The following is a 21,953-nucleotide window of genomic DNA, read 5'->3' as shown; positions in this document are numbered from 1 at the left end:
AGTATGCCTTTTTATTTTCATTTTTGTATACAAACGAATATTATTTTTTATACCACCTTGTAGTGGAATAAATCACAGAAATGCTATTGTACGCCTTTAAAAATACATTGAAAAAAACAAAGGTAGACATCTTTTGCGTACTCTTTCGCTCTCCCGAAAATTCCTATGTGTATAAAAGTCACTTGGTCACGACATCAACGTTTCCATACTTAACATAAACGTGCATCCTACAATTTTGTTGAATAAAACGGATTTTGTTTGTCAATCTCATATTAGTGAGTGAGGTCAATGACGTTTTAGCAATTTTATAGCTAAAACTTCGAATTTTTCAAAAGTTTTTTAATTAAAATTAGTGAAAAAATCTAGTGATTTATAATAGCTATTCTTCATAGATTTTCAATAAATTCCCCGTGTCCTTTTTTTAAAATCAAACAAGGCGATCTACACATATATTTTTGATGGATTCTAGCAGATTTTTAAACTGTTTCTAACATTTACAATATAACCATTTTTTTTTTCTGTAACAACAGCACTTTTTCAATTTCAACAATTTCTGCGCAGTGACAGTCTGGTAATTGTGAGATTAATAATTTAAAAGTTATAATAAAAATATATAAGTCGGGAGGGAAATTTCTTAAATCCGAATCGTAATCAAATTTATTCGATACCGATATAAACCTTAGTTTAAAATTTAAATTATTTATAGCTTAAGATCTACCATTATCAAGCGCATATTTGCAAATATTTAGCGTAGATCTACTAATGTGAAGCGTACAAGGTCAGGTATGTACCGTAGTACTTATTTTGTCAATAAGTTTATCTTACTACTTAAAAATTACCTTTTATTCTAGTTCTAGAAATCAAACGTGAAGAAACTAATACATTTTTTATCCATTGCAATTACCATATATACTCTTAAGATGATATTTTTTAATATTTTCAATTTCTTCTATTTGTCCAATCTTAAAGTTTGAGCCCTAAATTAAAATCATGAAACCCCTAAAATTCAAAATTAAAAGGAACGGAATTCATTTGTATTACAATTTTTTCTTAATACATTTATTGTGTAAAGGTAAAAAAAATTTTCTTTCATACAAAGTATTTCACATTTTAAAAATTTTATAATTATTTTAAGCAAAAAACAAAAAAATTAAAAAAGTATTGCAAGTTAATAAAATAAGAAGAAAATATTATAATTTATATATATATATATAAAGCATGTTTAAGAGCTTTAAAATAAAATTTTATAATAAATTTGTAGAAATTTCTAGAGGATAGATAATCAAATAATTAAAATGACAAAAATAATATGATGTGCTTAAATATAATTTGATAAAAATTGAAATATAAAAAGTTAAACATAATAAAATTAAAAATTTTAATTAAATTTATTCAACTGTAACTGATTTAGCCAAATTTCTGGGACAATCAACATCGCAACCACGTAAAACAGCAATATGATAGGACAATAATTGCATAGGAATTACTGTGAGAACACCCTAAAATTAAAAATAAAATTAAAAACTATAATTAAAAACTTAATAAATTTAAAAAAGTATTTCATATTATAATTGAAAAAAGTAATTTCACACATTAATAAATTTTTTGTTTGAATATAAGTAATTGAATTTAGTTTTAACATACTTGTAAACAATCTACAGTTTTTGGTATTTCAAGTGCACGTGATGAATATGATTTTGTATCTTCATCACCTTCTTCGCATATAATAATTGGTCGACCTTCACGTGCAGTTACTTGTTGTAAAGCATTCATACATTTTGCATAAACGGGATCTCTTAAAATAATCATTAAAACTGGCATCGAATGATCTACTAAAGCAAGTGGACCATGTTTTAATTCCCCAGCCATAATACCTTCGGAATGCATATATGTAAGTTCTTTAACTTTCTAAAAAATAAACAAAAAAAACAAAAATAAAATATATAATATGTTCATATATTTAATACAAACGTTATGGACGTATGTTTTTTATAACAAATTATAAAATTTTCTATTTATTGGATCAGTGACTGTCTTTCACACACAAATATTTGAAGTCTTGTAAAATTTTATTTTAAATTTTTTTTATTTTACAAATCTTTAACATTTAAATTATTTAATTTCTATCCAAATATAGAATTCTATTGAATTGAATTTCGAACAGCGTGCGGCTAGTGTTAGAAATATTTAATTATCATTTACAATCGTAAACTTTTAAGAATCCTATGATTATTAATATAAAATTTAAGAATATTTTAAAGAAAATTTGCCACTGATCCATTAGAAATTTTTTTTTTTTTTTTTGTTTTTAATTACCAAAGCTCCTTCTAAGCATGTTGCAAAATTATATCCACGTCCCATTATTAATAATGATTTATGCTGATATAAATCATTTGCTAATTCTAAAACTTTATTATCTAGTTCTAAAACTTTACGTATTTGTTTATCTAAATTCTTTAAGCCATTTATAATTTCTTGACGTCTCTGTTGTAATGATATACGATCTTCGCTCATAACTAATCCAAACATAACTAATGATATAAATTGTGATGTATAGGCTTTTGTTGATGCAACACCAATTTCTGGACCAGCATTTATATGTACACCACAATGTGATTCACGACATATTGAGCTACCAACAGTATTTGTAATACCAACAATTAATGCACCACGTTGTTTACAATAACGTAATGCCATTAAAGTATCAGCTGTTTCACCAGATTGTGATATAAAAAAGCATACATCATCACGGAATATTGGTGTATTACGATCTAAGAAATCGGATGCTAATTCAACCATAACTGGTAATTCAGTTAATTCTTCTAATAATTGTCTTGTTGCAACAGCACTATGATATGATGTACCACAACCAATTAACATTAAACGACGACAACGTTTTATTTCTGGTATATAATCTTTAATACCACCTAATGTAACTGTACCATTTTCAAAATTTAAACGTCCTCTCATTGTATTTATAACTGATTCAGGTTGTTCAAATATTTCTTTTTGCATAAAATAATCATAATTTCCTTTCATTATTTGTTGAATTTCCATTTTTAATGTTGTTATTTCACGTGCATGTGGATCATCAGTACATTTTCTTAAACGATGTATACTTAATGCACCATCCTTATTAACGGCAGCAACATCATCATCCTAAAAAAAGTAAGATTTTTAGTATTATAAGATTTGCTTTTTTTTTTTAAATGAGAGATTTTTACTTCTAAATAAATAACACGATTTGTATGCTCAATAACTGCTGATGCATCTGATGCAAAAAAATATTCAACTTCTTTATCATCTACTGGCATAAATTCAGATGTACTTTCACTTCTTGGTATAACTGGCATATCTCGACCATTAGTACCATGTGGACGATGTTCTGATATATATATATATATGTATATATATATAAATGTATTGAAAATATTAAAGAGAAACAACAAAAAAAAGGGAAAAATTAATTAATTTGAATAAAATGAAAACGGAAATGAAAATTTATTGAAAATTTTAAAATTCGAAAATTACATATTTACTATATTAGGTGTTTTAATTGCAATTAATTATTTCTTTAGAATTTTAAAATTTGTGATTTCCAAATTGCAATAGATATTTTGATTTTAAAATTGTAGTAATATACGGGCTTGTTATACAATTCAGCTTATGAATTTTAATTGCTGAATTATGTAATAATAGGGTTTTTTACTTTAATTTTAAAATCACAGCTGCTTACTGCATCAATACATAATTCAGCAATTACAGTTCACAAGCTGAATATTCTGTATTAATATTAAAATATTATTGCAATTTCGAAGTCCGGATATTTACGAAACTTAAGTAGTTTTGTAATTTTCGAATTTTTCTTTTGTAATTCTATTGAAAAATATAAAGAAGGAAACATATTGAAACTCACTAAAAATATAAATTTCATAATTTTTCATATTATTTTTTTTTTTTTTGATTATTTTTATGTTTTGAATAAATGCGTGTATTCTAAATAATTTTTAAATGTAATTTATATGATTCCTTTTTTTTTGTACGAAAAAAAAAGAGATATGTGTACCGTCAACCCCCATAATACCAACCAAAGAAGCGAAAAACGAATTCGTTTTTTATAAATTTTTTAATTTTTTATGCGTATATAATAAAAATATTTGAGTCATTGTTTTATTTTTTTTAAATAAAATATATATTTACAACATCTCAGTTTCTGAAAAAAGAAAATTTACTTGATTACTTTTACCATATTAAAAATAATTATGATTTTTATCATTTTAATTTTTTAATTAATTGTTTTTTTAGTAAATAATAAATAATTCAAAGAAAAATCAAAAATGATTTCGGATTTGGTGGACATAGCAATATTTACAAAAATTACTAAAATGTTCCAAATAATGCCCAAAATGTAATTTATTTAAATAGTAAATTAAATAATTAAGAATTTAATTCCAATATCTTTGTCTTCAAAACTATAGCAATAATACGGTATTTCGCCAGTATAATACTATTCAGCTTATGAATTGTAATTGCTGGATTGAGCATAATAATATCGTATTATTGAATTTTGAAGTCAAGGAATTCGCATAATTATGATAACGCAATTCAGCTTATGAATTGTAATTGCTGAATATCGTAATTTATTTATTGAAACAATTTTTAAAAAAAATTGAATTACTATATAAATTTGTTTCAATTGAAAAAATGAAAAAATAATAATTATTTGGAACATATTTATAATTTTTATTAAGAAATGTTAAAATATATCAAATAATGTATAAATGAATAAATAAAATGTAAAATGTATATATTATACTATTAATATTAGAATAATTACAAGAATTAAATTAAAAATACTAAAATTATAGTTTTTAAATTAAAGATAAAAAAGAAACACAACTACGGGCGTCTAAAACAGTTCAATTTGACTTATTCAGCAATTAAAATTGTATATATACATAATAAGACAGTGGACGTTTTTGAATCTACATTTAAGGTATAGTTGTAGATGCCACACCATATAAGTATACATATATTTTTCAAAAATTTTTATAACAGAGTTATAATAAAATCTATTATATATTGAGTATTGCATATTTTATTTTTTAATAATTAAAAAAAAATTATTAGTTTTATCATACTATTTACAATCATGCATTTTTACATATACAATTTTAATATTATTAATATAAACATGTGTTAATATTTGAAAATATTTATATTTTTTGTATTTATTATGTACTATATGAAATTCGTATTAAAATTTTATCTAAAGATATTCATGACTTTAAAATTGCAACTAATTTGACATATTATTCAGCAAATGCTATTCAGCAAAATTACGTTATTAACACCGGTATAGTACTGCAAATATTGAAATCACAGTAATATACATATAGTGATATTACTGCTAAGAAAACTCATTATATTATTACGAATTAATTACAAATTGCATTAATATTTTTTTGATTTAAAAATATTAATGATTTACGATATTAATATACAATTCAGCTTATGACATCTATTTGCTGAATTGTATAAAAAATTCAGCAAAACGCATTTTTAAAGTCAATCTATTTGAAAAATCAAATAGGAAGTACATAATAATTTTTTTTATAAATAAAATAAGAATTAATTTTTTTTATATTAAATGCAATTAATATGTACAAGTAAATAAATAATTTAATAAATTTCAATATAACTTTACAGAAAAAAAAATATATTGTACAAACGAAAAAAAATGAACATATTTTCAAAATAGAAAGGTATAGAAGTAGAAAATTTAAAATAAAAGAAAAAAAAAATATATTACCTGAGCTAGTTGGATCAGCCGCTTCTACAAAAAATAATTTTTACAGTGTACCATAAGGAAATTTTTTTTTTAGAAGAAAACACAAAAAATATATAAAAAAAAAAATGAAATAAAAAAACGAAAAATATAGTTTTTAAAAAAAATTGTCTTGAAAATATTCAAAAGTAAAATATATAGAATAAAACTCAACTAAATTCAAAATTTTACAAGTTGCAACAAAAAAAATAATTAAAATAAAGCAAAGAAAAAAATATTGAAGAATAAGCGTAAAAAATTGCTACTTATTAGATATAAATAACAAATTAAAAGAATCTACTAAACCCTGACTTCAAAATTGTAATAGTATTGCATTTAATACACAATTCAGCTTATAAAGTCTAATTGCTGAATTGTTTATTAATTATATACTATCATCATTTTGAAGGCATGGACTCTAAATTTACTAATTTTCAATTAATTAATTTCGTATTTTGTATATATTTCTAAAATAATATAAATAATTAAGTACATATACATAAAATATAACATTTTATATTTGACTATTCACCAAAAAAAAATAAAATTTAAAAATAAAATATACAGATCTCGTATTTTTGATTGTAAATTTACAACAAAAAAAATTGCTAGTAATAAATTTACTTTATTCAGTACGTACCTATATCTAATAAGAATTTAAATAAGAAATAATATAATGTTCTTAATTTAAGACATTTCAAATATTTTTTTATTAAAGCTTAATTAATTTGACTGGCACAAAATTTTTTTGAATTTTAAGTGCAGAATAGTTGTATAGCGATAAGATATAAAGCAATCATATAATGCAATTTTTTATATCATTGTTAAATATTAATATAAATAAATTAAACTTCAAAATGTTTTCATTTAAGCACAATTCAGCTTATTAATTATAATTGCTGAATTGAGTATTAATATCGTATTATTGTTATTTTTAAAATAATGGACAGTTTCTTGTTACCTAATTCAGCAATTATAACTCATCAGTTGAATTACGTATACGTATTAACATTTTTTTTTTATAAGAAATTTCTAAATTTAGTGTATTATGTTTAATATATATCGTGTTAAATATGATTTTCTATCTATTTATGCGAATTAAAAATTAATTTCCCCTAAAATAAATATGAAATATAATGATTGTGATTTAACTACAAGTTCTTAAAAAGGCGTTCATAATAATAAATAATTTAAAAGTTTCGAATTTCAGTATGCTATATACAGTAATAAATACTGCATTGTTAAACAATTCAGCAATTACAATTCATCAGCTGAATTGTGTATGAATATTAAAATCATATATTTTCTATTTGAAAATTCAGCAATTATAATGTATAAGCACGATATAAATTGCAAAACAAAAAATTACTTAATTACATTCATGAAATTGATTCTCTTTTAAAAAATTAAGCAATTTATCTAATTGAAGTCAAATATTTGACATATTTAAGGCAAAAGACAACCAAACGTAAAGTTTTAAGTATATACCTTTAGATATATCAGCGTTTATTACTGAATTTCGAAACTTAAAAATTATACTTGCAAATATAATTATTGGTAAAATTCGAAAATACATCGATGCATAATAGTGTACAATAAATGAAGCGGTACTCTTAATACATTTAAATTAAATTTTACTATAAAATGTTATCAAAATCCCTAACATCGGAATTGTAATAATAGCGTATTGGTACACAATTCAGCAATATGCATTCATAAGCTGAATTCTGCATTAACAGAATATTATTAAAATTCTGATTTCAGGCAATTAATGATTTCAAAATTATACAATAATATGGTAAATTAATATACAATTCAGCTTATAAATTGTAATTGCTGAATTGTATAATAATGAAATATTATTCTAATTTTGAATTTATCAAATATATTTATGCAATATTTGCGTGCAAATTATTGAATATAATTAATTAAATATATGCATTCAAAAAATGAAAATATATGCATTCAAAAACTACTGTTACAAATACTACTGTTAATGAAAGATCAAAATAATTAATTATATTTAAATAGAAATATTAATATAGAAAGATTTTAAAAACTTTTGTACCTTGTTTCTGTTGACAATCATCTTTAGAATTGAGGATAGAATTTATAATTTTTTTTTAACATTCATTTATAAAAAAAGGTTTTAAATAAAAAATTTGAATTAAAAAAAAAAAATAAATTAAAAAATTCAAAGAGTTGAAATTTTTTTTTTTTCATCATTTTCATTGTGTGATTGATAAGTTAATTATAAACACCCAGAGGAAGAAAAGAGAAAAACATAATAAAAATAAAAAATAAAAATAATTTTAATTTTTGTTAAAACAAACATCAAAACAGAGAAATAGTGAAATAAGAACAAAAAACAATGATTGAAATTGAATTAAAACTTTTCATTAGTAAAAAATCAAAAACAAGAACTTTTTTAATTCAATTCCTCACAATTGAAAAAGATTGTATAAAATGGTTGCTCTAGATTCTCTCTCTCTCTAGAAATAAAATTCGAAATTAATTTAATAAAATCGGTTCATTTTACTTCCAGTTTTCATTAATTTTACTTAATCTTTCTGGAAAATTCAATTTTCGAATTTTGTTCAGTAATATTGAACACGAAAAATTTTTGATTCGAAAATTTATTTGCTCAATCAACTCTCAATTTCGAAAATAAAATTAAGTACGATGTTTTTCTAAACAGAATAAACAGTCTACGAAAATTCAGATCTAATGTCAACTTGGCTTATTCAACGATGCACTTTTAATTTTCGACAAAAGATCTGCATTTTGGTAGACGCCCATTGAAAGGCTCAGAACGCAAATTTCAACGAAATAAACCTCGTTTAAATTAATTTCATTTCACTCGATTCAGACTCTAGAGCAACCATATTAGATTTAATTAGTAAAAAAACAATTTAAATTTATTTGTTTCAAAAAGAATTTAAAAAACAACAGTAACAATAATAAAAAAAACAAATTTGAATACAAAAACTATACAAAAACTCATAAATTAATTTGTGAAAAATTAAAAGTTTTTTAGAAAAATTTTAAAATTATTTTCTAAATTATTAATAAAATATAAAAAAATTTAATTCCCAAAAATACAAAAAGAAATAAAGAAAATTTTTTCTTATTGAGCACTTTCAAAATAAACACTTTTAGTCAAGGGCTAATTTAAAAAATCTTATTTAAATAAATCTTAAAATAAACCCTCCTCTCCACAAATAAATATTTTCAGGATTAAAAACTCGCTCCCGTATACAATAAATTCAGTTCCGCATCCGTCATTCTGCAGAGAGAACATTTTGTCTCGTATATAAATCGAAAATTTGCATAAGATTTAAATTAAGAGAAAATCCTTAAAGAAAACAGAATATGTGCCTTATTCCCGACGAAAAAAAAATCGACTGAATACACAAACTAATGCCATATAATATATCTATCAGATATACTAGTTTTCTAGCTACAGTCTGTTGAAAAAAGAAAGTACCGGACTTTTCCTGCATATAAATAAATGCTTATAGCTTCGGGATCATACAATATAGAGTTATCATTAAGAGCTTGTTTTACAGCTTGCTGTAAGAGCTGGCTATAAGAGCTATATATGAAAGTACTCTCTTATAATTACCGACCGCATTGTATACAATGAGGTAGGTTACGTGATAGCAACAAATTTAGGCAGGCAACAAAACGTGATAGCAACAAATAAACTATTTTTAGCAACCTGTCGGTCTCTCAGTTTGTGTGTTCACGCGTGTATGTCAAGTTTGGCTAAACTGATTTTGATGAAATTTTATATGTGATTTTATTTTGGCTATGGCACGAATTGATCAATTTTTGAGATATATCAGATCTCTGGAACTGGATCTTTTCTGTGGGCAAATTTTACAATTTTGCGTATATAAAGAGGAATAATCAACCATTCAATTCCTTGAAATTTAATATATAAATTGAGGGGGTTAGAACAATGAATATATTCATTTTTTTGGAAAGATCGGGGCTCGGAAACCGAAATGGGGGCCGATTTTATATTTTTTACCATATTTACGGAACATATTTGATATTTCAGTTCTGATTGTTACCGAAACTAACTGGTGAATTTTTCAGGGAATTCGGGTGGCACAAAACAAAATTCTACTAAGAGCCAAATTTACACTTTTCAAGGTTTGTTAGCTAAAAGCATGCTAATTTCCTTAAAGTTGAAAGGAAGTGTTCAAAAGGCATTTTCTAATCTTTTGTAACATTTTTACTAAACTAAGCAATACACATTGCGGCCGGTTATGTGCTGATCAAATCAAATTTTTTTTTGTTACGATATTAAAAAAGAACTATAATAAATTTTTAATGCATAAATTATAATACTTTTAGAATACAAAATAAAAATATAACAGTTTTATATTAGTTTACAAAAAAAGTAGCGATGAAATTTTCGATTTTTTTCTTTTCTTTTATACATTTTAAATTAATTTAAAGTTTTATTTCTATAAAAATTTTATAATATTTTCTAAATACTTTTATATAAGGAAAAAGTAATCAAAATTTGTAATTAAATAAAAATTTTTTTTTTTTAATATTACGGAGGTAGTAGTAGTTGGCCAAATTTAACGAAATACCGATACTTAAATTATTACTTATAGGTTACATATAATTTTGTTTGTTTGTTTTTAATTCCCGTAACGAAAGAACAATAATATTCGGATTTAAGGAGGGGGATGGCAGGATATTTGGTAAAGCGGAACTTATACATTGAATATCAAATTACTAACAAATAATTCTACTTTATTATTATAAACACAAACCAATCTATATCAAATGATTCGTGTCTGTTAAAAAGTTTTTGTGATTTTTACGATAAAATATCACAAACGTATTTTTATGATTCAATATATTCCGAATAAGTCCCAGTGTTATTCAAGAAGAAATGGAATATTTTGAATGATGGGAGGGGGGGGGGGGGGGGGGGGGCTGGGGTGAAGGGGACGGATTTATTTGAAAAATTTAAGGAACTGTTGTAGCATCTTTTTGTTTTATTATTGCATATTATAGTTAAAAAAATATACCTTTGCCATATAAAATTGGAATATGATCTGTTGCTAAACGAGTTTTTGTTTTAATTCCAACTAATAATGGTGAACCACGTCTTGAAGCGACACATTCACCTGGAAAATGTTTTGATTTAAATGCTAAAGCAAATGCACCTTCCTTAAAAGATTAATAAATAATTTAAGAAGAGAGAGAAAGAAAAAAAAAATAAGAAATTTTTTATTAATTTTCTATAGTATTTAATTAAATTTCAAATATATTGTAAAGTAAAACTTTCATACTACTTTAATCTAAATATTTTGTTAGTAATAGAAATTTGAGAGAAATTTTTTTATATATAATTAGTTCATTATATGGAAGTTTTACTGTAATTAAAATTTATTAAAATAATTTAAATTTAATGTTAAATTAAAAAAAAAAATATAATATAGACTTACTAATTGTTGTATAACTTGTTCAACTAATTCTCTAAATGAATATTTTGGATGAGCTTTCCATATATGATGTACTAATTTAGCAATAACTTCTGTATCTGTATCTGATTCAAAACTATATCCATGATTTTCCAAAAATGTTTTAACATCTTTATAATTTGTAATAATACCATTATGTACAACAACAAATGCATTATCAGAACCAGAACGTTGTGGATGAGAATTAATTTCAGATGGTACACCATGTGTTGCCCAACGTGTATGTGATATACCACAATGAATTAATGTTGGCTCATCAATTTTATTATCGATTGCAAATTCTATATATATTACATAAATATATATATATAAATATTTTAATTAATTTAAATTATAATTCTGTGGTAATAAGGAAAACCCCTATACACATAAGTCGATTACTATCAAAACTTGCTTTAAATCTTTGAACTTGATCTTTTCGATCAATTCTGATTTACATTGTTTTTCCTTATAACCACAGAATTATATATACATTCGTATATAAGCAAACATACTTTCTGATATAGCATCTTCAAGTATTTTAACTTTGCCTGAACTTTTTATTAATACAATATCTTTGCCATCAGTTGAATCAATTGCAACACCAGTTGAATCATAGCCACGGTATTCTAAACGTTTTAAACCATTTACTAATAAATCTAAAACTTCACGGCGTGTTTTTGGTGTTAAATAATTTAAATAAGCAAAAATACCTGAAAATAAAATGTCAAAATAAAATACATAATAAAAAAAATCTTTCTTATACGATAGATCAAATTTTGAATATATAGGGGAAGGCTGATTATTGCATAAACTTTATAAATATAAAAAAAAATATGACTCATCTATTTAGTGGCACTTATTAAGGCACTTTTTTTGACTCGTTCTAACACACAAATATTGACTAAGAATATGTGAATGAATGTTACGTCTACTCGTTCTAACACACAAATATTGACTATGAATATGTGAATTAATATATGAAGTTACGGTCCCCTATCAATTTTTGCGAATAATTTCTGTAACAATGCGAATAACATTGTAAAATTTCCTCTAACTCTGATTTAAAACCGAGACATTAATTACAGTTTTTCAATGTTTTCAAACACTGTATTCAATCATAATAAGTAGGGTTTAATTTAATTTTTCGGTCATTAAAGACAATAAGCTTATATGATACAATAAACTCGAATAAGCAATAAAATGATTATGCTACGAATATCCTCTTTGAGTTTCGCGGGGCGAAGGCTGACAATCATGAAATTCTAAACCCAGAATGGTTGGATAGAGCTCATACTCGATATTAGATTGAAATTAAAAACATTATGTTAGTAAGGGGTAATATTAAATAAGATTTTAAGTTAAAAAGTTTTCAATAATGAAAGAAAGGGCATTACTTTTGTTATTAATTTGTTTTTTATATTCCCTGCCCCGCCAACCCTCCCCATATTCTCATCTAGTAATAAGACATAAAGATAACAAATTAATAATTATCAAATGTTTTTAAGATAAATTTCTATTAAATGTTTTTGATAAGAAATTACTACTAATTTCCATTATCTATTTTCGTTCTGATAAAAAAATTGTAGTCATACAAAATTTTTGTACATTATGTATTCTCATTTATCACTAATTAAACAAGGGATTTTATATTTATACAGAGTATTTCCGCAATTCTATAATAGCGTGCTCCCTAATCAGGTTGAAAAAAAATCGGAATTTAGGAATATAGTATATACAAGAGGAACTTTAACATCAAATTTAAGGAAAAGTGATGAAAATAAGACGTTGGATCGAAACAAATAGGTACCATCAAGTCTCCGAATACCCTATATATGAACATACGCTACGGTCAGATTTGAAAATTGCGTATCGTACAATTCATATTTCTCATTTAAAAAAATAATTGTCTAAAAATAAAATTTTGCTTGCTTTGCATTTCGTGATCTGTCTGAATTTATTACAACGATGCTCATACGTATGAGTTCTCGACTTTTTTATATTTTAATTCTGTACACCTATTAGTAAAAGTAATTCATATTCTGGGCTAGTAGGTTTCCAAGAAATACGAATGTATATAGTGAATACTTTTCCCGAATATGAATGCGCGGCATTTAATTATTGGATTTTGCATTTAATAACCTCAGATTTTCTGATTTGTGTTTAAATTCTCGTTATATTTTAATGCACTACGTGCCAAATTCATGGACTGAAGTTTTTTAAATACATTTTTTTTTTTTTTATTTTTAAATATCATTTAAGTTTAATTTGGATTTTTGAAATATTGATATGAAATTTAAATGTAATCCTTACATGAAAATAATTTAGATTCTCGTTGGACATAGCGAATCAAAAATAAATAAGTAAAAAATTTATAGCAAAAACAAGAAAAATTTTAATTTTTAGATTTTATTAGGAGTGTGTTTATAAAATATATTTTTAGTGGCATTTTAACAGCTTCAACAAAAAAAGCCGGTTATTTTTTTTTTCGTTTGTTTTCTTTTAAATATAAAAACTAAATATAATTGAATGACAACTAAATTTCGCAGCCAGTTTTTGTTTTTCTTTATTGTTTTTCAAAGAAACAAACCATTCAACTTTCGAAATTATTGCAAAAATAAAGCAACACTTCTCCTATATGTGACGAATTTATAATTTTCGTATTTAATTCTTGTTTGGTTTGCGTTCTTTATAATATGCAAAAATTGAAATTCCTAAATAATATTATACACACATATATAAGTATACGTGAATTCATATATAATAATTAAAATTCTAGTCTTATACTTGTTGTTCTACAGAAAACTGAAAAAATATCTTAATTTCCTGATTACCTTGAATATACTAAGAGCGAAATATTAAAAATAATTTTTGTTTTTGCCTTTTATTTTTCTTTTTAATAACACTAGTATAAAAAAAATTCTTCCAATTCTTTGAATTTTTTTTATATACACATTTATTTCATATACAACTATGTATGTACATAGAATATTGAAAGGAACATTGGGATATGTATTACAAAATTTTAAATTTAATTTTATCATAAATTTCGAAAATTTTGAAATTTATTTTCGAATTTCGAAAATTTTGAAATTTATTGTCGAATTTCGAAAATTTTCGAATTTGTTAACTGGAATTCGTACATGTGCAACAAAGCCAACAGACCATGATAATCTCAATAAAAAATAATTTTCAATTCTCTATCACGTAGAAATTCCAGTTTTCCATAAGAAAATTCGATATTCGAAATTAGAGACACAATTGCAAGTGAGAGGTACCCTCTCATCACATCTTATACAATGCTGTCCGGTCGATTTCAAAATTTTTCGAATTGAATTCAATTAAATTGAGCCATAATTCAAATAGATTTTTAACCCACAATAGATTTATTAAATTATTAGATACGAGTATTAGAGAATAGATATGCAAAAGTAATTGAAGAAGAAGAAAATACCGTAATTCATTAAAATTTAGTCAATATTATACGAATCTTTATCATATACCGTGTTTATGAATATTATTTAGTTTCGAAATCTTAACATTATTTAATCGAACCCATGTTATTTATCCCATATTATCTCATATCATAAGGCAGGATTTTTTTTTAATACATCAAATGAAATTTATTATAAAGGAGTGGGTTTCTCATGTTAAACATCATTGTAGTTTGTAAATGCAGTATGTAGTCGGTGTTGTTTTCATATTAAAAATTTTTTAATTATGGTTTTCTTAGAAGTTATTTGAGTATATGGTGCAAGAGTCATGAAAAACAAGTAAAAAAAAACAAAAATTATAAAACTACTTTTTTCTATTTTTTTTTCATTTCTATTTTGTCTCCGCTAAAAGGAGATTGCATAACATTTTTTGAATTCGAAGATTGTCTTTGATCGGGCAAATGAAAATTTTTTGTGTTTTTTTTTTTTTTTTGTTTTTCTTGTTAACAACTTTTTGGGTTTGACATTTTTTTTTTATAACTAGTTATGCAAGTTTAATTTTATAATATTTTTTATTTGCAAGATTTAAGATCACATTAACTGCGATATTATGTAAAGTTTTTTTGAATAGTTACCTACCTACCTACCTACCTACCTAAATATTTTTGAACTTAATGTTGAGAATTAGGGTTACCAAATGTTATATTGAGGGACAATATAATTGAGAACTAAAAAATATTTAGAATATTTGCAAATTTTAGTCAAATTGAAAGTAAATGAAGGTCAACAAAACAACAAGATCTCAAATTGAAGAAAAAATATGATAAAGAATTTTAAACACGCGCTAGTTCGCCTCATTCTATTTTCTTAATTTATTTTTTTATAACTATACATAAATTAGTCGTTAATATTAGACATGAAAGACAGTAAACACACAATTCTCTGTATGCTATTGGATTTTTAACGCTTGATGTGAGACTATTTAAGTAAAATTTTTTTCACAAATGTAAATCTGATGAGAATTTGGATGTGATAGTTTGGTATCAGATTTAATCTCCTATTATCAAACAGATATCCTAATTACCATTAGAGTTTCTGCCAAATTTTTTTTTGAATTTTGACCCAGTAAATTTAAAACATTTTTTTAAGGCTTAAATTGAATCGTACATTTTTGTCTTTTTGTCGCCGAATGTTGGTTAATATTATGGAGGTTCGGCTGTAGCTATTTTGTTTATTTAATTTTTAAAATTTAAAATACAAATCTATACATGAATTATGAAAATAATATAGAAAATAGTTTTTGTAACCTACGGCAAAATTCAAAATTACTATAAAAATTGTACACTTATATTGTGTTTTTTTTTTAGTTTTTCTTCGTTTTCTTTAAATTACAATTTACTCGGTTTTATTTTTTCATCTCACTTCACTCTCTCTTTTCCATTTCGTTTATTTTCCTTTCCCACTTTTCTTAATTCCAATCCATACGGAATTTCGTTTTTGTTCCTTTCTTTTTTACTATTGCGACACAATCAAAAAAATTATACGTAAGTAGGTATAAATGCATATTAAATGATATCTAAAAGATATTATGTACATACAATTCATACATATATATGCAAACATACATAACGGTATGCTAAAAATTTAATAAGGTAAGGAGAGCAGGAAATTCCTTAACATGCAATTTAAATTAAAAATCATTGTTAAAACATTTTTTTTATCATTATTTCAAGTATTTATTGAGATTTGTATGTGTACATTCGTATATACATATGTGCATGTAGATACTAATATTTTATCAATATTGTTAGTATGTATTTATTTGTAACAAATTTATAACACCTACAAATTAATTAAGTTGCTGTATGATTTACAAGTTATTGACGGTGGTGGCGTGGCCGTGTGTTTATTTACTTCTTGTGTTATTGTGAAAGTAATTTGTTTTTTCCTTTTTGTTTTTTTTTCTCTCTTGCCATATTTCATAATTATTAAATAATAAAAATATTTTTTGAAAAAAAAAAAAGAAAATAACAAGAAATAATCTATTATCGTTGTTATAAGTTTCATTTTATGCACGAATAAAATCTATATATATATATATATATATATATATATATATATATATATATATATATACATTAGGTATAAATTGAATAGTATTTAAGCTCTAACTTTAAAATTATAGCAATACTATTAACTGTGACTTCAAAATTTCATAATATTGTATAATTATACAATTCAGCAGTGACAATTTATAAGCTGAATTGTGTATACATATCCATAACATCAAAATTGCAATAATACTTTATTTATTGTTTCATTCAGCAATTATTTTTTATGAACCGAAATACGTTTTATTACTCTATTATTGAAATTTAAAAAAAAAAAAGGAAGATTATTATGTATAATATGAAATTTACATATTAGGCATTAATACTTAGGACAAACACCCACTTTCGCCAACAATCAGAAATTTCAAATAAATTTTAAATTATTTTATTCAGTAATTATAATATCATAATCACACCAATATAATAAATTGATAAAAATTTTCAGTTTTTTGACGAGGGGAGTATTCATTTCAGTTTATAAAAAATAATTGCTGAATCTGACAATAAATAAAATATTATTGTAATTTTACTGTTACGAATATTTATACACAATTCAGCTTGTATATTGTCATTGCTGAATTGTATAATAATACAATATTATGAAATTTTGAAATCACAGTTAACAGTATTACTCTAATTTTGATTTATCCACAACTATATTTTAAGAGGTATTTCGTTGAATAATTCAAATTTACTAAGTTGAATAACTAAACTTAGATTTAGACACAATACATTCAACGTAATTTAGGTATAGATTTAGGTATAAACATTCAACCGAACATTGTTTTAAATGAGAGAATTTCTAACAAAAAAAAAAAACAGTTAAATTATACTAATTCCCGTTCTTAAAATAATATATTGTTTTTAAACGTAATCTGCTAATATACTACAGAAATTATTATATTTATTGTATATAATTTTGTTCCCGATTTCGAAATTGTATTAATATAATATTAAAACATAATTCAGCTTAAGAATTATAATTGTTGAATTATGTAATAATACATTGTTAGTACAATTTTGAAACCATACCCCATATATATGCATGTATATAAAGAAAAAAGAAATTAAATAAGAAATATACTTACCACACATCTTAATATAATTTAAAATTTAAGTATAAACAAATCACAAATTATAAATATCTGAAAAGAAAAGAGAAATTAAATTCATAACTATTTTATTTCAATAATTAAATTATTATATTACAAATATAAAAATCATAATATCTAATATACCCTCACTTCAAAATTGTAAAGTAATACGATGTTAATATACAATTCAGCTTGTATTTTATTATTGCTGAATTGTCTATTAATACCGTACTAATGCATTTTTTTAATTTATGTAAAATATATGAATGTAATTTGTGTATCGCTATAACGTATTCACAATTTTTTTAATTAAAAAACAAAAAAAAAAATCTTAAGACTTACAAGATATCTTAATTACTGACGAAAAAAAAAAGAAAAAAAAAAGCGAATTCTTATCAAAAAAAGCTTTACAATTTTTTTTTATCGCACTTTTCAATATCATCATGCGGAAATGTTACTTTCTATGTAGTACAATTATAAAAAAAAATATAACAAATATTTTTATGTACACTTTAATTATACTATTGAAAGAACAAAAAAAATTCTTGTATTGTACATTTTCATAAGTAATATGAGAGTACTAGCATTTAGTAGCAACAGTTTTAATCGTAGGTATTGTCATAAGCTGAGTAATTGTACCTCATAAGTTGAATTGTATATTAGCACAGAATTATCGAAATGTTGAAGCGAAGGAACTCTTCTTGTCTTAAATGTTGAAGTGCGCATTCCCTTGGCTTAAAAATATGTTTTTTTTTATAAAAAAATGTTTTCTATCAAAAACTTCATGAATATAAGTACGAAACCACCTACCCCTACTTCACCACACTTGCACACGATTATGGAAAATTTACAAAATACATTTTGTAGATTTTGTTTTTTTTTTTCAATTTCAATTACTCCGAATTTACTCCAATTATTATAAACAATAAAAATTAAAAAAAAAAAATTTAAAATCAATTTCCCTTTTATTTGATTTATTTGAAAAAGTTTTGTTCGTTTGCATAATATATGTATGTATGAATGTCTATTATATAGAAGAAACGCGGTATGGTGAGCAAAATTCAATACAATTTAAATTTTTCTAATAAATAATCTAAATGAAAATGTGAATGATGCAATATTTTAATATTATTAAAAAATATTAAAATATGTATAAATTTTTTTTTTTTGTTTTAAGATATTGTAAAATTGCTGAATTTCTGCATTAATATTAGAAATTTTAAAGTAACAGAGTAATTTTTTTTCAAAGAATTTCCAATTTAATCCAAGTATGTATGTTATTGACTAGAATATCCAATGGTCATTCTATAGGGATTTCCTTACAAGTATATACTATTGGCATTTTCTGAGTCTTATTTTTTAACTTCAGTTTTTGTTATGTTAAACATAGAATACACAAGTAAGTAGATTAAATTGAAATTACTATCATTGGTAATTAGTACTAAAATTTTAAATATTACACTATATACATCTATATATATATATATATATATATATGATTGCTTATATTAATTATTTAAATTGCAATATAGAATCTAAAAACATAAACAAAAATTACATTAAATAAAATTCTTTTGTATATGTAATTTCAAACTGTTCAAATAAAATTTATCGCGTAAGAAAATTTCTATTTAGAAAATCAAGTATGTACATACATATGTATAGGGTGATTTCAATAATTTTTAGTAATTAAATATTGTATATGCACATAAGAATTTCTATATATTAAAAATTTCAAATATCATAAAAAACAAAATTACAAGAAATAGTGTAAAGAATACATATATCTACAGCTCTAGGGAAAAAGTACTTAAGTCAAATTTAGTAGGATTTCAGGAAACAGATTTTCTCTATAATTTTTATATTATTATTTTACACAGATAGTTTCTTTTAGAATGCTGTTTTATATATTACTTCAGTGTATTAATAAAATAAAAATGTAAGGTCACAAATTATAAATTTTAAGTCGAAATTAAGTTGGTTTTTTTCTTTTATCATTAAAACTTAAGTCAAGTGAGTTTTTTTTTCGCGCAAAGTCAAATACATAAGTTTGAGTACGTTTATATTGTTCATTTCAATTTACAAAGAATTTTTCATAGAAGCTGACTAAAGTGATAAAGTAGATCGATCGAGAATAAAAAAATCAATGACATTGCTGCAAAAAAATTTTTTTTAATTTAAGTACTTTTTTACTGATGGCGTAGCTATATCTCTACTATATGTACTTCTTGTATAATACATCTTATAAAAACTTAAATTATAATGAAAAATTTTATTGAAAATTTTATAAAAAATAAAAATTTTAAGCCTGTAATCGGTCAAAACGTTATTTGTTTCAGGGGACCTCTAAATTCTTTCCATTTTATTTTACATTTTTTATACTTAAAAATGTAAACAAAAATATTGTTTCATTAAATAATGTTCGCAATATAACCTTGATCTCAAAATTGCCATAATAAACTATTGCAGGTATTAACAATACAAAATTCATTGTGAATAATGAATATGAATTCTAAATTGCTGAATTATATGTATTGCTACAATTGCATTTTAAAATTTAATTATAAACCATAAAATCTTTGCACACCCCCTCCCCCTCAATCTGAAATTTCAATTTGGTAGACTCGGAAATGTGTATTTGTATATGTAGTATATGTATGTGATCAACTTGCACAAATAACAACAAAATTTCCGATTACAGGCAATGAATTTCATAAGCAAAAAAGAAAAAAATTTAAAATATTTTTGATAACACAAATTTTTTTTTTTTTCTAGATTATAAAATTACAAAAGACCCGTATAAGATTTATTTAAGAAAAAAAAAAATTAATAATTTACCTAAGAAAAATTCAATAATATTGAATTGTGATTAGAGCAGCAATAATTTAACAGCAACAGTAGCCGGTAGTAGCAATAATAGCAATTTTACAGTACAAATATGAATAGGAAGTACAAGGTGTGACGGTATAGCTGCGGTAAATTTTCTTTTTAAACACAAACAACTGTTTTTTTTTTCTCTTTTTTTTTTTACAAAATATGTAAACAAACAAACGGAAAATAAACACAAGAAAAAACTAAAACAATAAAAAAATTCACAAAAACAAAAATTAAAAAAAAATTTATTTTTCTTTTCTAATTTTTTTTTTATTTTTATCTTTTTTTTAATTACCGAATTTTGTTAAAAATGTAAAAAAAAATAAACAATCAACAACAGAAAAACACAACCGTACGATTCCGTGGCCAGAATCACATTAAAAAAAAATTAATAAAAAAGTTATAACGTGGACTTTAAAAAAATTGAAAAAAAAAAAATAATAACAATAAAAAATATAGTTTTGTTTTTTTCTGTTACTACTTTAAAATGTTAGTTACCCCCTTTTTTTTTTAATTTTACTTTTATTATTATTATTATTTTTCTTCTTCTTATTATTATTATTATTATTTAACCCTATAGAACACAAAACTACTTTTTTAACACTCAAAAAAGTTCATTATATACATATATGAAAATACTAAAATATCACCCCCATATTCTGGGTATTTGCATCTTTTTCCTACTTCAAACCCCTAGGAAGAAGAGGGTACCGTTGTATTCATTACCCTGTTTCGTTCGTCATTGGGTTTTTAACACAAGATGACGACAAATCTGCCGTAATTTATTCTTTATATTAAATATATATTTGAGGTTATTGATATTTTAATTGCTTTATTTTACTGATATTTAGAATTATATCGAATGCAAATGTCGCATAATATGTGTACCACATCACGTCTAAGTTCTATTCTGGTAGTTGTAGACGTAGAAATAGTTAAAATGATACTAAATTTGACATGATGACAAAATCATCTTGGTTTGTTGTTTCTGTAAAACTTTATCATACGAATAATCATAATTTTGAAAATCTCAATATTTGCATTCGATATAGAAGCCATCATGCCGAAGGTCTTTTTTAGTTTTAAATGTAAATGATAAAATCAAAAAATCAGTGAATTTA

The 21,953-nt window shown here is 23.5% G+C and overlaps 1 protein-coding gene across 4 annotated transcripts; it reads right to left on the bottom strand.

The window, feature by feature from the left end:
• Positions 1-1,101: 1,101 nt before the first annotated feature.
• On the bottom strand, positions 1,102-21,205 carry LOC129613800 (glutamine--fructose-6-phosphate aminotransferase [isomerizing] 2). 4 transcript variants are annotated; one of them, XM_055528049.1, is made up of 12 exons: positions 21,128-21,205; positions 20,797-21,032; positions 17,953-18,009; positions 11,835-12,032; positions 11,305-11,621; positions 10,885-11,026; positions 7,896-7,916; positions 5,813-5,836; positions 3,225-3,385; positions 2,317-3,159; positions 1,645-1,908; positions 1,102-1,499 (listed from the first exon to the last, which is right to left on the bottom strand). In XM_055528049.1, the coding sequence occupies exons 3-12, from the start codon at positions 17,957-17,959 to the stop codon at positions 1,389-1,391; spliced, it is 2,088 nt and encodes a 695-aa protein (XP_055384024.1). In that variant the 5' UTR covers positions 17,960-18,009; positions 20,797-21,032; positions 21,128-21,205; the 3' UTR covers positions 1,102-1,388. The 4 variants fall into 4 exon arrangements, with proteins under 4 accessions (XP_055384024.1, XP_055384025.1, XP_055384026.1 ...); XM_055528050.1 differs by having other exon boundaries at positions 20,797-20,973; positions 21,128-21,183; XM_055528051.1 differs by lacking the exon at positions 7,896-7,916.
• Between the last annotated feature and the right edge of the window lie 748 nt (positions 21,206-21,953).

Source organism: Condylostylus longicornis, unplaced genomic scaffold (assembly GCF_029603195.1).
Source record: "Condylostylus longicornis isolate FDR11 unplaced genomic scaffold, ASM2960319v2 ptg000091l, whole genome shotgun sequence".
In the NCBI taxonomy this organism is placed as follows: Eukaryota; Metazoa; Arthropoda; class Insecta; order Diptera; family Dolichopodidae; genus Condylostylus; species Condylostylus longicornis.
The sequence above is the reverse complement of the archived record's forward strand: the minus strand, read 5'-3'. Positions and strand labels throughout refer to the sequence as shown.

Excerpts from the sequence above, each read along its gene's own strand:
- LOC129613800 (XM_055528049.1), bottom strand. Across the intron at positions 11,027-11,304 it reads AACAAGTTATACAACAATTA|GAAGGTGCATTTGCTTTAGC; the intron begins GTAAGTCTATAT and ends TAATCTTTTAAG. Across the intron at positions 1,500-1,644 it reads AAACTGTAGATTGTTTACAA|GGTGTTCTCACAGTAATTCC; the intron begins GTATGTTAAAAC and ends TTTTAATTTTAG.